Genomic DNA, 18,328 nt, shown 5'->3' on the forward strand with positions numbered 1-18,328 from the left:
TCTATCTATTCGAACCACTGTAACATCATCCTTCTTGTTCAATGCAGCTGAATCTCCTCCTCAGACACAGATGCAAACAGGCAGTTCGCTCCAGAGGATATACCAAGAGCAGGTAAGAAAATGCTCACCATCACAGATAACCAGGGAAAGGCAAATCAGGGCAGCAAAAGGGAACAAACTGAGGAGACGATAGATAATAACACGGGTTTGCAAGATTGTGGGGAAACTGGTTCTCTCCTCCTATAATCAGTGAAGCGTACGTTGGTACAGCCTCTGTGGAGGACAACTTGGCAATATTTTAGAACACAAACACACATACCATTCAACCCAACAAAGCCACTTCCAGCTCCTTCAGAGTCATACTCACCCAGATGTACAGAAAGGCTTAAGGCTTGTAAAGAGTGTTCTGACAGCACTGTTTGAAATATCCAAACGAGCTAACTGCCTACCATTAGTGAAACTGTTAAATAAACATCCAACCCATGTACTAATGCAGCAGCTCAAGGACATCCCGAGGTAAAAAGAGTTCCAGGACATCTAGTTATGTGAAAAGTTAAGTTGCAAAAAAGTACACCATTTACATCAAAAAACAAAAAAACACAATGTATTTTTGCATATATAGAAAAAAAAATGGATCTATCCATTGCCATAAAACTCGAAGTCCACAGATGATGACCTCAAAGAGGGCAGGGGACACACTCACCCTGTTGTCATCTTAGCATTTGCAATGGCTTACTATAGATGCTCACCAAATTTTTTGTTGAATGGATGAACCTCTTAGATGAAGACAGTAAAATACTAGAATGCAATACTTATTTTGAGAAAACACGGCCCTCTAATGCCAGTCTTTACTCCCTATAAGACCTGGAACATGTAGTACATCGATCTGTTTCCCTACCAGCAAGTGAAAAGTACATCTAGAGCATCCCTTCACCCATTAACAGGATGACCATTAATACCAACGCTCTAAACCTTGTACAAGTTTTGTAGCCTCAATTCATTCAGACTTACCCAATCCGATCCACGAAAGGATCCATGGTCTCATCCACCAGGTGCCTGTTGGTCTGCCTACTACCAAATCCTTGTTCTTTAAACATCTTGGTTAATGCCAACAGGTCACTAGGTGCCATCTCAAAGTAGGCATAATAAAGGAAAATAATTTCTAGCAGCATGGACTGTTCCCGAAGGCACTGAACAAACCAGCGAGACACCTGGCGCTCAGTCTGCACAACCAATGGAGAAAAAAATGGGAGAAATAAAGTCAGATTTAAAATCCTACTTAAAAATTTTAAGTTATTTTTTATTAGATAATATATGTATAAGAAGAGAGTAAAGGGGGCGCCTGGGTGGCTCAGTGGGTTAAAGCCTCTGCCTTCGGCTAGGGTCATGATCCCAGGATCCTCGGATAGAGCCCCGCATCAGGCTCTCTGCTCTGTGGGGAGCCTGCTTCCTCCTCTCTCTCTGCCTGCCTCTCTGACTACTTGTGACCTCTGTCTGTCAAATAAATAAATAAAATCTTAAAAAAAAAAAAGAGAGAGAGTAAAAAAAGTCTCCCTCTTTGCCATATATTAAGGAATCTGTTAAAAGCTTAAAGCAAAAGGGTATGGGAGAGATACCAAAAATAAGTCTCCCTCTGTACAATTCCCACTGCCCAGTCATCCTAACCTGTCCCCAGAGGCAACTGCTGTAGAGGTCCTTGTTTCCCCTTCCAATCATATGCCATATACACTCGCTCATTCCTTCACTCATTCTAAGCTCCGTCTACCTACCTACCTACCCATCCAGCCATCTCTACATCAAATATACTATACGAACTAACTATTCACAGCTAACAGTGTATCTTACAAATCATTTCCTCTAACAGTACATTAAGAATTTCCTTATTTTTCTCTTTTTTAAAAAATATTTTATTTATTTATTTGACAGAGAGAGAGAGGCAGTGAGGAAGAAACACAAGCAAGGGTAGAGGGAGAGGGAGAAGCAGCCTCCCCGCAGAGCTGGGAGCCAGATGTGGGGCTCGATCCCAGGACCCCGGGATCATGACTTAAGCTGAAGGCAGATACTTCACTGACTGAGCCACCCAGACGCCCCTTATTTTTCATTATCAGTCCCCTTATTACTTTTAATGAAATGCCTTATTTTTATTTATTTATTTTCCATAATTTAATCAGCTTCCTTGGATGTACAAACATGTTGGTGAAGATGTGGAGAAAAATGACCCCTCGTGCACTGCTGGCGGGAATCTAAATCGGTGCAGCCACTGTGGGAAACAGTACGGAGGCTCCTCAAACAATTAAAGAACAGAGGGGCGCCCGAGTGGCTCAGTCAGTTAGGCATCCGACTCTTGGTTTCAGTTGAGGCCATGATTACAGGATTGCGAGATCGAGCTCTGCATCGGGCTCTGCGATGAGCGTGGAGCCTGCTTGGGACCCTCTGTCTCCCTCTGCCCTCTGCCCCTCCGCACCCTGCTCATGATCTCTTTCTCTCTCTAAAAAGCAAAAATTAAAAAAAACAGAAATGCCTATGATCCAATAATTTAACTACTGGGTATTTACCCAAAGAAAATAAAAACCCTAATTCAAAAAGATATGTGCAGGGGGCCTGGGTGGCTCAGTCGGTTAAGCGTCTGCCGTTGGCTCAGGCTCCACGTTGGGCTCCCTGCTTAGCAGGGAGTCTCCTTCTCCCTCTCCCTCTGCCTCTGTCCCTCCTGCTGCTTGTGTTCTCTCTCCCACTCACTCTTTCAAAGAAATAAAATCTTAGGAAAAAAAAAAAAGATACATGCACCCCTATGTTTACTAAAGCATTATTTACAACAGCCAAGCTATGGAAGCAATCTAAGTGTCCACTGATAGATGAATAAGGCACACACGCAGACGCATGGACAGGCAGCAATGGGATACTACACCGCCACGGAAAGGATGAGATCGTGCCATCTGCGACAACATGGATGGACCTAGATCTTATGCTAAATGAAGTTAGACTAAAAAAGACAAATACCGTATGACGTTACTCATATCTGGAATCTAAAAAACAACACGAATGAAGAAACAAACAAAAACCAGAACCAGGCCTATAAATATAGAGAACGAACTGATGGTTGCCAGAAGGAAAGGAGGCGGACAGGCCAAATGGGTGAAGGGGAGCGGGAGACTTCCAGCTGTGGAATGAGTAAGTCGTGAGAATAAAAGCCACAGTAGAGAAAGCACAGTCAATGGCACTACATTAACCCTGCCTGGTGACAGACGGTAAATCACTGCGCTGTACACCCGAAATGTGTCAACCGCACTCCAAAAACTTAAAATAAATAAATACAATGTACACCTGACAGAACAAATGTACAAAAAACCTGGCAAAACCACAGATCTAAACTATCTCAATCCGCCTGTTATGTCTCACCAGCACACCAAACTACTTTCGAATACATGTTCTTTTTCAAGACCTTTTAAAACTTGTTTATTCGTGAGGCAGAGAGACAGAGACAAAGAGAGGCAGAGGCAAAGGGAGAAGCAGGCTCCCCGTGGACTCGTTCCCAAGACCCTGGGATCATGACCTGAGCCGAAGGCTTAACCGACTGAGGAACTCAGGCGCCCTCAAATACACATTCTTTTCATGTGTACGTCCTACATTCACCAAGACAGATCATGTTATGACCATAACCCATGGGGTAAGAAATTTTAAAAGATCTAAATGATAGAGTATGTTCTTTGTTAATAATGGAGTCAAACTGAAAATCAGTACGATATGCAATGTTTGGAAATTAAACAGCACACTTGTATTAGTAATACAAGTGTCAAAGAAAATCACAACGGGAATTAGAAACTATTTTGAACTGAATGACAGTGAAAATACAACACATCAATATTTGGGATATAGCTAAAAGTAATACTTAGAGCAACATTTATAGTTTAGTAAGAATGTCCTAAAATCTGTATCTAAGTTTCTACCTTAAAAATCAGAAAAAGAGGGCATCTGGGTGGCTCAGTTGGTAAGTGTCTGCCTTCATCTCAGGTCATGATCCCAGGGTCCTGGGATCAAGTCCCACATCGGGCTCCCTGCTCTGCAGGAAGCCCGCTTTTCCCTTTCTCACTCCCCCTGCTTGTGTTCCCTCTCTTGCTGTCTCTCTCTCTGTCAAATAAATAAATGAAATCTTTAAAAAAATGATTGGACGTATATAATCTATTTCTTTCATCAGCAGCCATATAATAATGTTTTATTTGCTGGTACCTTGCACCTCTCCTTGTATGCTGAACAGCTTATTTTTAAAAGTAAATAAAATCTTTAAAAAAGGGATGCCTGGATGGCTCAGTCAGTTAAGCCACTGCCTTCAACTCAGGTCATGATCCCAGGGTCCTGGGATCGAGTTCTGCATCAGGCTCCTTGCTCAGTGGGGAGCCTGCTTCTCTCTCTGCCTCTGCCTGCCACTCTGCCTGCCTGTGCTCTCTCTCTGACAAATAAATAAATAAATCTTATTTTTTTTTAAATCTTTAAAATTTTAAATCTTTTAAATCTTTAAAAAAAAATCAGAAAAAGAGCAAATTAAATCCAAAATAATTAAATAGAAAGAAATAATGAAGAGCAGAAATCAATAAAATATAAAATGAGCAAGCAACAGAGAAAACTGAAGACAAAGCTACCATTATCAGAAATCAGGAAACATCACAACACATTCTTCAGAGAATAGGAGCATAACACGAAAATATTATCAGCTTTATGCAAATAAATTTGACTACTTAGATGAAATCGACACATCCCTCGAAAGACACAAATTACCAAAACTGACCCAAAAAGAAATAGCAAGTGTGAACAGCTCTCTAATCAATTACAGAAAACTGAATTCTAAATTAAAAACTTGTAAACGCCTGACTGACTCAGTCAGAAGAGTGTGCAACTCTTAATCTCAGGATCATGAGTTTGAGCCCCATGCTGGGTATAGAGATTACTTGAATAAGTAAATATTGGGGCACCTGGGTGGCTCAGTGGGTTAATGCCTCTGCGTTCCGCTCAGGTCATGATCCCAGGGTCCTGGGATCAAGCCCTGCATCAGGCTCTCTGCTCAGTGGGGAGTCTGCTTCCTCCTCTCTCTGCCTGTTCTCTGCCTACTTGTGATCTCTGTCTGTCAAATAAATAAATAAAATCTTTAAAAAATAAGTAAATATTGGGGCACCTGGGTGGCTCAGTGGTTTAAGCCGCTGCCTTCGGCTCAGGTCATGATCTCAGGGTCCTGGGATCGAGCCCCGCATCAGGCTCTCTGCTCGGCGGGGAGCCTGCTTCCCTCTCACTCTCTCTGCCTGCCTCTCTGCCTACTTGTGATCTCTCTCTGTCAAATAAATAAATAAAAATCTTAAAAAAAAATAAGTAAATATTAATTAATTGACTAATTAATTAAAAACTTGCCCACAAAGAAAATACACTGAGATGGTTTCACTGGTAAATTCCGTCACACGTTTAAGGAAGAAATAATACTAGCACTACACAAATTCTTTCAGAAAACGGAGGAAGAAGGAAAATTTCCCAACTTATTTTATGAGGCTAACATTACACTAATACCAAAACCAGACAAAGACATCACAAGAAAACTATAGACTAATATTCCTTATGAACACAGGCATAAAATTCCTTAACAAAATCTTAGCAAGTCAAATCTCACGATTTATAAAAAGCAAAATGTATCATAACTAAGTGGAGTTTATGCCAGGAATTCAAGATCCACCTGACATCCAAAGACTCAATGTAATTCACAACAAAGTAAAAAGAGGAAAGTCATAATGTTATTTCAAAAGATCCCAAACAAAACGGACAGGATTCCTAATAAAAGCTAAATCCCTCAGCAAACTTAGGAGGTAATTTACTCATTTTGATAAAGAACACTAAAAAATAATTTACAACTAATAACACATTCAGGGTAAGGATTTGGATGCTTTTTACCTAAGATTACGAACAAGCCAAGAATGCTGGCTCTCCTACCACTTCTATTCACCACTGTACCAGAGGTCCTGATCAGTTAATAAGGCAAGAAGAAGAAATAAAAAGCATACAGATTTGAAAGTAAGTTAAAGTACCCTTATTTACAGACAACGTGAACATGTACATTAGAAAATCCCATTAGAAAAACCTTCTAGAGGGGCACCTGGGTGGGTCTGCTGAATGATTATCCAGCTCTTGATTTCGGCTCAGATCATGATCTCAGGGTCATGGAATCAAGCCCTGCATCAGACTTCATGCACAGCAGAGTCTGCTTGACCCTCTGTCTTCCTCTTGCTCTACCCCTACTCCCTCTCTCTCTCCCAAATAAATAAGTAAAATCTTTAAAAATAATAAAATTAAATAAATGGTTAAAATAATAAATTTTAATTACATATTATTTTACCAGAATTTAAAAGTAATAGTTAAAAAAAAAAAAAACCAACCTATAGTGACAGAAAGCAAATTAATGGTCATCTGGGGCCAAAGATCACAGATTGACTACAAATTTTCTAGGGGAAATAGAAATGTTCTATGTACTGATTGTGCATATAACTACCTACAACTATCAAAGCTGTATGTTTAAAATCAGTGAGTTTTACTGGATGGAAATTGTACCAAAATAAAGCTGGGAATGGGAATGCTACAGATTTGTTATCTACACAAGTTCTTTCGCACAAGTGTGAATGTATTTATAGAATAAACTTTTTTTTTTTTTTTTAAGATTTTTTTATTTGACAGAGAGAGAGAGAGAGAGAGAGACACAGCGAGAGGGGGGAACACAAGCAGGGGGAGTGGAAGAGGGAGAAGCAGGCTTCCCGCCGAGCAGGGAGCCTGATGCAGGGCTCAATCCCAGGACCCCGGGATCATGACCCAAGCTGAAGGCAGACACTTAACGACTGAGTCACCCAGGAGCCCCGACAGGATAAACTCTTACAGTGGAAACTTGCAGTTCCAGTTTATGTGCTTTTCAATTTTTAAATATTGTCTTCTTTTCCACTAAAAAAAGTTATTTATACAGCAAAATTTGAGTACCCATTATCCCATCCCTCCAACAGGAGTGTTGCATGTGAATACGTTCATTGCTTTTGCCTGTTTTTCCACTGGGTCTTAGTGATTTCTAGGAGTTCTATTTTAAGAACCCTTTATGATAGGGGCACCTGGGTGGCTCAGCGGTTTAAGCCTCTGCCTTCGGCTCAGGTCATGATCTCAGGGTCCTGGGATCGAGCCCCGCATCGGGCTCTCTGCTCAGTGGGGAGCCTGTTTCTCCCTCTCTCTCTCTGCCTCTCTCTCTGTCAAATAAATAAATAAAATATTAAAAAAAAAAAAAGAACCTTTATGATATGACTTTGTCTTACTTCGTTTACTGCACTGTTTTTTTTTCCTTGCAAAAGTGCTTGATTTGTTGTTGCTGGGTTTAAAATTACTTTTCTTTCATGGCTCTTGAGTTTTACTTTAAAAAATCCTCTCCACTCCAAACAAAGCAAAACAAAACAAAACCACTTCCCATGTTTTCTTCTAATACTCATGTAGCTAAATTTTTTTTTTCTAAGTAAAATCTACACCCAACATGGGGCTTGAACGCAAGACCCTGAGATCAAGGGTCGCATGCTCTATTGACTGAGCTAGCCAGGTGCCCCTACAGTTAAATTTTTAAAATTTAAATCATTGCTCTATCTGCTTTTCTTCTAACAGAAGGCAGGAGATAGAGGTAACAGTTCAATTTCTCTCCCCATGGTTATCCAATAGTTCAACACCGTTCACTGAAAAATACAGTACTTCCCAATGACTTAAATACCACCTTTATCATATACTAACTCAGCCTGGGGTCTATAACTAGACCTTCTATTATGCTCTATTTATAAGTCTATTTACTTACGTGCCAATGCCATGCTTTAAATTATTGTAGTATTAATTATCTAATAAGACTAATTTTCCTTTTTCAAAAATTTCCTGGCTATTGTTTATTTTTCATGTGAATTTGAGAATCACCTTGTCCAGTTCCGAAATAAAAGGCAAAACAAACACTTGTTAGTATTTTTTTGGTACTGCACTAAATCCATAGGTTAACATAAGAAGTACTGACGCTTTAGTGGTGCTGTCTTTATAGTCAAGAACGTGCTGTGTCTTTCCATTCGGTTATGACTTCTCTTATACCCATCAGAGCATCGGGACATCTGGGTGGCTCAGTTGGTTAAGCATCCAACTCTTGATTTCAGCTCAGGTCAAGATCTCAGGGTGGTGAGATGAGCCCCATGTTGGACTTCATGCTGAGCATGGAGCCTGCTTAAGATTTTCTCGCTCCCTCTCCCTCTGCTCCTCTCGGCCCCCAACTCATGTACGTTTTCCCTAAATAAATAAATAAATGTCTATTCTCTTTATGGCATTTTAAAGTTCTCTTCATTCAGATTTTGGATAGTTGCAAGCTTATTCCTGAGAAATTTATGCTTTTATTGCTATTTATAAAATGGGCCCTTTTCTTCTACTAAACATTTTCAATAGTTACTATCCATGTTTTGGCTGACAATTCAAGGTTTTTTTGTTTCTTTTTAAGATTTTATTTATCTGAGAGAGAGCAAGTGAGCACAAGCAGGGGTAACAGCAGAGGATAAGGGAGAAGCAGGGTCCCCACTGAGCAGGCAGCCCAACTTGGGGCTTGATCCCAGGGCACTGAGATCATGACCTAAGCCAAAGGCAGATGCTTAACCTACTGAGCTACTCAGGCGCCCTTGGCTGAATTGTTTTAACAAACACATATTATTTTCAAAATAAAAAAGGGCACGTTCTAATCTATAAATACAGGCTCCTTTACGATTTAGGGTAAAATAATCAGGCTAGTGTCACATATTTAATAGATTGTGATAATAGGGGCGCCTGGGTGGCTCATTTGGTTAAGCATCTGCCTTTGGCTCAGGTCATGGGCCTGAGCCCCACGCCAGGCTCCCTGCTCGGTGAGGGTGCCTGCTTCTCCCTTTCCCTCTTCCTCTCCTCCCTGCTTATGCTCTCTCTCCCTCAAATGAATAAATAAACTCTTAAAAAAAAAAAGGATAATGATAATAAAGTAGAAGAAATCTTGAGTTTAGAGTTCTATTAACCACTTAAAGAAAATTTTAAGTAAGAACAGAAAGTAAATTAACTGGATAGACAAAGTCAAGTGAAAATGCCCAGAATCAAGTACCATTACTTAAAGTCACCAGTGTTTTGATCCATGACATGCTTAAACTTTTCTTAAACTTAAATACTACAAGTTAATAAATGAATAAATAATGTAACTGAGAGCTATATGCGCAAGGCTTACAACTCTCCTCAGAGTTACAGGAGGCCCAGTAACCACATACCATGAGGTTTCCATGTGTCTCCCATGTTGGTGCTTCGGTTTTATAAAGCTCTTCAAACTGCTGTCTATATTTTGTGACTAGTTCCTTCTCCAGTTTATCAACGCAGTCTGCATATTCAACCTTAAAAACAAACAAACAAACCCAAAACAGAGTAACTTATACCTACAATAAAAGGTAAATATTCAAATGAAAGTGAAAAGGAGTCATATAAAATTATTAAACAGTGTTGAATTTTATAGGATACAGAGAACCACGTGGACTAAACGGGCTTACCCTATAGGGATGTCTTTCATCTTGAAAATAAGTGAGAAGGTGTAAGACACAACGAAGAATACAGGTTCTTTCTTCATAGTAATAATCCGCAATCTGGGAAGAACCCAAAGACGCAAAATCAGTTACTCACCTTTGCACAAAAGACACTCAATTTTAAATTTATTGATAAAGAGATCACTTAAAGATGAGAATGGAAAAGGCTGATTTCTACTAGCAATCATAGACACAGAAAGATTGTGTTAGGCAAAAGAAAGCAAAAGACCTTCATGAAATAGTATACAAGTAAAGCCATGCAAGGTAAAAGGAATTATTTAAAAATATAAACAAGTTGTCTTGCATGATTTCTCAAAGCTTTCAAATAACACACAACACAGCTATGGCTGACAGGCTAAATACATGGAGGCAAATATAAAAACACCACTTGAATATATCGTGCTTATAACTAATGTACTTGGTTCTCGTTAAATACCAAATAGGAAACTACTGAAGTCACAGTCAAGCTCCATTCTATATGAGATCCTAAATGAGAAGGCTGCTTTGGAGGGTAGGGGGAGACAAAGGAATAAAGAAATATACATTAACCTTCCCGCATTTAGACGTAGAGAAAAAATACATATGAAGTAGTTTTCATCCCCAGTAGCTGGACAGTCTCCTTTGGAAAAGTTCTCAGCTGGGGTCAGTGGATAAAAGCCTCTTGTTTCACAAGTATGTTACTAACCTACTTCATTGACACCTTCCATGCTTACCCAACAAGAGTCCAAAGCCAGCAATACCCAGGAGAACAAGGTCAGGAAGTCATCACCCAATTTCACAACAAAGAATGAAAACAGTAACTCCCACTCACCTTCAGGATTAAGGCCTGGCTCTGCCTCTCATCTTGCAGTACCGTCTGAAGGACAGAAGAACAGTCATGCAGTCATCTTATAAGCAAAGCTCAATTAACAAAGAAAAAGGTAAATATCTTCACCTCACCTTTAAAGATTTTAAGTGCCCATTCATTTCTGGAAGTATTTTTTTACCTAAGTGTATCCAAATCTGTGCTCAAATCTCAGCCCACTCCTCTGGACTCAATTTCCCTATATGCAAAATGAGGGGCCAGACAAGCTCGATTCGGTCCCAGGTTGTTTTCAGTTCTGATGTCCTGAGATTCTATCATTAACACATCAGTCTTTGACCTCTTCAGCCTGTGAAGTCTGAGGACAGACCTCAGTTTAAGTATATGTTTTTTAAGCCTTTAGAAAGTCTCTCCTGGGGCACCTGGGTGGCTCAGTCGTTAAGCATCTGCTTTTGGCACAGGTCATAATCCCAGGGTCCTGGGATTGAACCCTGCATCGGGCTCCCTGCTCAGCAGGAAGCCTGTTTCTCCCTCTCTGCTCCCCCTGCTTATGTTCCCTCTCTCTCTGTCTCTCTCTCTGTCATATAAATAAATACAATCTTTAAGGAAAAAAAAAAGAAAGTGTCTCCTGAAAATCACTGTATCTGATCATCTACCTCTGCTGCAAAGAACCAGTACCAAAACCCTTGAACACCTAAAACCCACAAGGAAAAATGGAGAAGGCAGGAGAAAGGAGCTGGACATAACTACAAACCTTTAGTGAGTCCCGAGTACCTCTATAATCTTCTTGAAGGTAACACTGGAGTAACTGCACACTCTGTTCTTCGTCGAGACCCTGAAATGCAGGAGTCGTTAAGAGAGGCACAGACACCTCAGCTCAGAAAACACACATGGGATATAAAGCATTCTAAAGATCTGTCCTCTAGAATGAACACAGAACTTGAATAAATAAAAATCCTTTTAAAAGATTAAAAGACACGGGGCGCCTGGGTGGCTCAGTGGGTTAAGCCGCTGCCTTCGGCTTGGGTCATGATCTCGGAGTGCTGGGATCGAGTCCCGCATCGGGCTCTCTGCTCAGCAGGGAGCCTGCTTCCCTCTCTCTCTCTCTCTCTCTCTCTCTCTGCCTGCCTCTCTATCTACTTGTGATCTCTCTCTCTCAAATAAATAAATAAAATCTTTAAAAAAAAAAAAAAAGATTAAAAGACACAACATAATTTTACCCCAAACAGGAGAAAAAGGAGCCAGTCAGAGACATGTAATTTACATGACAATTAAATTTACAATGTCAGAAACACTGTGTTTATTTACCAAGCCATTGATACAGTCATAGGCATGATCTGGGTTTCCAAAATTAAGAAGAAATAGCTATATATTTAAATATAATCTAGGCAATTTAAAGAACACTACAGGGCGCCTGGGTGGCTCTGTTGGTTGAGCGACTGCCTTCAGCTCAGGTCATGATCCAGGAATCCCAGGATCGAGTCCTGCATCGGGCTCCCAGCTCCATGGGGGGAGTCTGCTTCTCCCCTCTCGCTCTCTCACTTTCTCTCTCTCAAATGGATTAAAAAAAAACAAACTTTAAAATAAATAAACAAATAATAAAATAAAACAAAGTACATGAAGAAGAAAACTCCATGATATATATAGTAAACAGACGTGGCAACTTATTTTGTGGCTTTTAACAAGAAGAGTTACCACATGGATATTTTTGAAACCCAGCATGTTCAATTTAATCTCCAAAACTGAAATAAACTGAATTTTCACTGAAAACCACTAACGACACAATGCACATCCACAATGCAGGTAGTAAACTGAGCCCATGCTAATTTTTACTCACCAAAAACTTGCTGATTCTTAAACCCAGTTCCTTCAGCGGTGAAGCCACATCTTTATTAGCTTTCACTTTTTCGGCTGAATTTGGACTATGAAAAGAACAGTGAATCATTTCCTCATTCTCAATGACCCTCTAAGGGTTTTAAATAAACATACTTAAAGATATTTTTACCACAGACCTTTTTCTGCCCTGTAGGTGCCTATGAAAATACACACAAACACAACAAGTTCATCTGTAAAGACTTTATGACACAGAACTACTTATGCCTAAATAATAGATATGGTATCTATCTGTTACAAACTGTAGTTACAATAATATTATATATGGATGTATTAGGTTACATTATTTTTGATCCTTACAACTATGAAAGGGAAATATTACTAATCCCATTTTACAAATGGAATTACTAATACTCAGAATCAATAAATAACTTACCAAAAATCCCACAGCTAATAAAAAGTTAAGATGAAATTTAAAACCAGGTCTGTTAGTATACATACATATATTACCTAGCTCTACCTATGGAGAAGGCCTAGAAGCTAAAAACCCCAGTAGCAGTGAGCACACCCAGCCCCCAGATCTTGGTTTCTAACAGCATTATCTAATAAAAGTTACCAGGACTCCTTAGAGAAATAGCTAATTCTAGAGCTGCGGCAGAGAAAATACTAGATGAGCCTGGAGCAACTCTTAATGCCAGAGAGGAGATATTCAGAAAACAAAAAAGATGGGGTAATGTCGAGAGGACGTAGATGACAACCCAAAAGAACTCCCAGTGAGCAAAGCTAAAACAAGGTATAAGCAAAGTATAAAATAAATATACATGAGCCCATATGACAGAAATAAATAGGGAGAAGGGAAAAAATCTTCCTTACATAAGAAGTCTAAACAATATATACAGATGCCACTCCTTCAGGAAGTAGTTTAATTTCACTGTACCCCCACCCAGAGAGTAGGCTATATGCTTAGTGACCCACTTTTTTTTAAGACACAGAGTAGGGAAAAGGGAAAAAATGACTTTACAGAAGAGAAACTTGGCAAATGCCACCTTACCCAAGTGAGCAAGGTTAAGATCACCAGCAATTTCATGTGGAAAACCCCATCCTCTCTTATGGTAAGGATGGTACTTCACTTCTCTGCATTCTTCCCAAAACCCACAACCCCAGTCTAATAATAAGAAAAACATGAGACAAATCCAGATTGAAGGCATTCTACAGAATATTTGACCAGTCCTCCTCAAAACTGTTCAAGATCATGAAAATGAAGGGAAGACTGAAATGCCGTCACAGTTATGGGCTAAGGAGACATGACAACTGAACGCAATGTGGGATCCTGGATGGATCCTGGGCTAGAAAGAGGACAAAAAAAGAAAGGAAAAAAAAAAAGGTTAAATTCAAATAAAGCCTGAAGTTACAAAAAAAGGTCTGTCGGACTTTGAATATCATGCTGCTTATAAAAGAAACTTTCATCTTTAAAAAAAGAAAGTAATGCCACAAATGTCTGTTCTGTGAACTACAAGCATGTTGTTGTTGGATTTTTTTTAATAGAGACTCTCACATTTCACAGGAAATCCACGACACAAAAGGCTAGATAAAGTGAAACAGTCAGTTCTGAAAGAGGCAACACAGAATGATGATTAGGAACACAAAGACTGGAGTAAGACTGCCAGGTTCACATCCTGGTTCTACACTTACTAGCTGAGTGACCTTGGGCAAGTTACTTAACCTCTTTGTGCCTCAGTTTCCCCATCTGTAAAATGGAAATGATAATAATCAAAGTACCTATATGTGATAATACAGTGATTATCTTCTTTTTCTTAAGTCCATATATATATTTTAGATACATGGTAGTTACAGATAAAACAACACCATGTCTGGGAGTTACTTCGAAACAGGTATGGGGATAGGGTTAGTGAACAACAACAAAAAAAAAGTTCTTCATTAACCTAAGGAAATGATGATGGAAAGTGAAGATGTAAAAAAAGAAAATCAAATATTCCAAAGTAGAAAGGAAACGAGGGTGGCTTGGTAACTACAATGCACTAGAATGCGACCTGGACTAGGAGTTAACATAAAAGAGTCTAATCCTCCAAGATGTATTCTCTTCATTTTTAAACTACTTTATATGATGTTATTGTTGTTTTCCACTACCCCATAAAAAAATCTATTTATTCAAGTACAGAATAAAAATAGTGGGCTTTTATGAGGACTGAATGACTCGCTATGCATGCTCAGAAGAATAACGGGTACACGGTAAATCCTCCACAAGCGGTCAGCTGCTCTCATCACTGCTCACTGCCTTGTCCCAGCACCTGCTGCTGATGGCACCGCACACAGACACGGAGGACCAAAATAAACACTAGAACTATTAACTGAAGAAGTTAATGACTCCTCATCCCCAGACACTAGGGTTATATAACTGGATTCAATAACACTATATTTCTAAAAGGAATTTCCCCCTCTTTCAACAGACAGAAATAATGTGCCCAACTCTCTTCCACTGGTAACCAAATTGTATTCTCTGCGATCTCCCTAATCTAGCGGTATCACAAAATCATACACAGACAGTTTTGCTACCCCAGCTTCCTCAGGGGAATTATTCTAACCAGACACATGGATTAGCCATACCTGGGTGGTTTATAGTAGGACAGCCCTTCCAAGAGCCGCTGCCAATGTTTATTCAGTTCTGCCTCAATCTGATTCTGGAAAAGAACAAAGAAATTATATAAGGATTTACATAATCCTGAGCCTTTAATGTTTTTCCCCATAACTGAAATCATTTTGAAAAGAGAATTCTGGGGGCACCTGGGTGACTCAGTGGGTTGAGCAACTGACTTCAGCTCGGGTCATGATCTTGGGGTCCTGGGATCAAGCCCCATTTGGGGCTCCCTGCTCAGTGGGGAGTCTGCTTCTCCCTCTCCTTCTGCCCTTCCACTTATGTTCTTTCTCTCAAATAAATAAATAAAATCTTTTAAAAAAAGAGAATTCTGTAGCCTCCTTTTCTTTGCTTAACATTCTGACAATGATTTAACCTTATAATTTTTTTTAAGATTTTATTTATTTATTTGTGAGAGAGAGAAAGAGAGGGACCATGCATGGGCACAACTAGGAGGAACAGCAGGCAGACAGAGAAGCAGGCTCCCCACCGAGCAAGGAGCCCAACGTGGGACTCAATCCCAGGAACCTGGGATCATGACCTGAGCTGAAGGCAGACACTTAACTGACTGAGCCACCCAGGCGTCCCTTAATCTTATTATGAAAATCTTGATAAACATCCTCTCTAGCAGTTGCATAATATTTTATCAAGTGGCTAAATAATAATTTATTTACCATGCCTCTAATGTTAGATATACTTAAACTATGATTCCTTAAATAACAAGATTGTAAGGAGCTGTGTGCACAAAACTTTTTAGGATTTCATTCCTGTAAGATACATTCCTAGAAGCAGAATTATCAGATGAAAGCATATCAAAAATGTTAAGGCTCTAGGGGCTCCTGGCTAGCTCAGATGGTATGGCATGTGACTCTTGATCTTACAGTCATCAGCTCAGGCCCCATGTTGGATGTGGAGCCTACTAAAAAAAAAAATAGGGGCCCCTGGGTGGCTCAGTGGGTTAAGCCTCTGCCTTCAGCTCAGGTCAGCAGGGAGCCAGCTTCCCCTCTCTCTCTGCCTGCCCCTCTGCCTACTTGCGCTCTCTCTCTCTGTCAAATAAATAAAATCTTTTAAAAAACAGTAATAAAAATAAAGGCTCTAAAAAAGGTATAACACTCATTATGTTGCTTACCATAGTAACAATAGTAATAATTGAACATCATCTTAATGCTCTACCCTCACAGGGTCAACATGAAGAAGGATCAAGGATCAACATGAAAAACTGTCCTTTACTATACTTGGAAATGTCCTAGAAACCACAGCCCCTGTGACCTAAGAAGCTGGCAACACGGATAAAAAGAAAAGGCAAGTAAAGAAAGAGACAGAGAAAAGGACTTAGAACTTTCTTTAGCCGGAGGCAGCAAAGTGGTATTTGTCCCCAAACCCTGAGCAGCCAGTCCAGCAACACAGGTATCTTTTTAGATAAGGAATCTCCAAAAAAAAAAAAAAGGAGGTAGAAGTTTGGAAACTTTAGCAGCTGAGCGAGAAGACACACTATGTTCCAGCAGAGAGAAGCAGGGAATGCAAAATGTTTGTAAAGTTTCAGGAATAAAAACAGTGCGTTTAGCTCCTCCTTCAAAGACAAGGCAATATCGGAGGTTTATTGTAACACAAGCTACATAAGAACCATAGAATCCACTCAAGACCACCACCCACTTACCAGTTCTCTCAGAGCTGACCTTCCCAGCAGAATCGTCCACAGTTCCCTGCTGCTCCTGAAAAATGACAGAAAGCAGGGGTAATTTTGCACTTTCAGATTATACAAATTTGAGTAAGCTGCCTTCTAGTCAAGTTTGTTTATTCTCTGAAACCAGGAAACTCAATGTATAAAACAATTTGTTAAAATTCTGGACATGATTCCCATTATATTGTTCTTACAAGTTTGAGCTCAAAATAAAAATTAAGAACTTGACATATAACCTAAACTAAGCAGATGCTGTGTTAAAAAGGAGGATGGCTACTGTATTTTAATGCATTTAAGATGCCGTTAATTGCAGGATACATGATTATTTATGTTCTACCAGCCATCAATAATAAAATGCATGCAACATCAGAGGCATTAAAATATGAAAAAATGTACATTTTAGAATGGAATACAGTAATTAATGAATTATCTTACATCTCCTATGCTAAGACGTCTCAGTGTAGTATTTCTCTCCTCCCTTTTCATTAAAATGTAGTGACTAAAAAGGAGAATGTAGAAAAGGACTGTGTATATTTCAACCCCCCTCATCACCTCCAGAAATTTCTTTTAAGATTTATTTATTGGGGCACCTGGGTGGCTCAGTGGGTTAAAGCCTCTGCCTTCGGCTTGGGTCATGATCCCAGGGTCCTGGGATCGAGCTCCGCATCGGGTTCTCTGCTCAGTGGGGAGCCTGCTTCCCTTCTCTCTGTCTTTGCCTGCCTCTCTGCCTACTTGTGATCTCTGTCACATAAATAAATAAAATTTAAAAAAAAAAAAAAAGGATTTATTTATTTATTTAAGTAATCTCTATACCCAATGTGGGGCCCAAACTCATGACCATAAGATCAAGAGTCAAATGCTCTACTAACTGAGCCAGCCAGGTGTCTCCAGAAAATTTTCTAAATGCATGATATGATTCACTTTCTCAAGCAAAAAAAGTCTACTGGTCATTGTTAATGGTACTATATTTGTTCATTTATTAATTGCCACTAGGTGTCACACACTGTGCAAGACACATAAAAACACATTATAGTCCCTGCCCCTGCGAGCTCCTCCAGTATACTCTCCACCATGTGCTTATCCAAGTTCCTTCCCTCATCCATGCCTTTCAACTTCAGGAAACATGTTATGGGGTTTTTTAAAGTCTAGTACTGAATTTCAAAATGTAAACCATTAAGAAATTCTCCCAAGGGGGGCCCCTGAGTGGCTCAGTCGGTTAAAGTCTCTGCCCTCGGTTCAGGTCAAGATCTCAGGGTCCTAGGATCGAGCCCCGCATCGGGCTCTCTGTTCAGCAGGAAGCCTGCTTCCCACCCCCACCACCCCCCCTCGCCGTGCCTGCCTCTCTGCCTACTTGTGATCTCTGTCAAATAAATAAATAAAATCTTAAAAAAAAAAAATTCTCCCAAGAGGTATCTGGGTGGCTCTGTCAGTAAGCGTTTGACTCTTGATTTTGGCTCAAGTCATGATCTCAGGGTTGTGGGATCGAGCCCTGAGTCAGGCTCCAAGTTCAGCATGGAGGTACCTTGAGATTTTCTCCCTCTCCCTCTGCCCCCCACCCACTCTTTCTCCCCATCTCTCCAAAAATAAATAAATAAATAAAAATTTAAAAAAATTTAAAACTACTTAGAAAGCCTGCCTGCAGAGAAAACAAAAAGGTCTAAGAAGATATACTAAACATTTAACAAAAAGGACACAAGCTCTCTTAACTCTGAGGATAAACTGAAAAATGTTTTTCCCATAAAAACTAACACCAA

The 18,328-nt window shown here is 39.8% G+C and overlaps 1 protein-coding gene across 1 annotated transcript in view; it reads right to left on the bottom strand.

The window, feature by feature from the left end:
• NUP188 (nucleoporin 188) overlaps positions 1-18,328 on the bottom strand; it is a 52,694-nt gene that overhangs the window by 28,473 nt on the left and 5,893 nt on the right. The window contains exons 2-9 of the mRNA XM_046021995.1: positions 16,551-16,605; positions 14,866-14,939; positions 12,245-12,329; positions 11,162-11,242; positions 10,417-10,461; positions 9,573-9,665; positions 9,300-9,419; positions 1,012-1,223 (exon numbers count right to left, since the gene is read on the bottom strand). Coding sequence (XP_045877951.1) covers positions 1,012-1,223; positions 9,300-9,419; positions 9,573-9,665; positions 10,417-10,461; positions 11,162-11,242; positions 12,245-12,329; positions 14,866-14,939; positions 16,551-16,605 — 765 coding nt within the window. The remainder of the gene's footprint in view (positions 1-1,011; positions 1,224-9,299; positions 9,420-9,572; positions 9,666-10,416; positions 10,462-11,161; positions 11,243-12,244; positions 12,330-14,865; positions 14,940-16,550; positions 16,606-18,328) is intronic.

Source organism: Meles meles, chromosome 11, assembly GCF_922984935.1.
Source record: "Meles meles chromosome 11, mMelMel3.1 paternal haplotype, whole genome shotgun sequence".
NCBI classification, from domain to species: Eukaryota; Metazoa; Chordata; class Mammalia; order Carnivora; family Mustelidae; genus Meles; species Meles meles.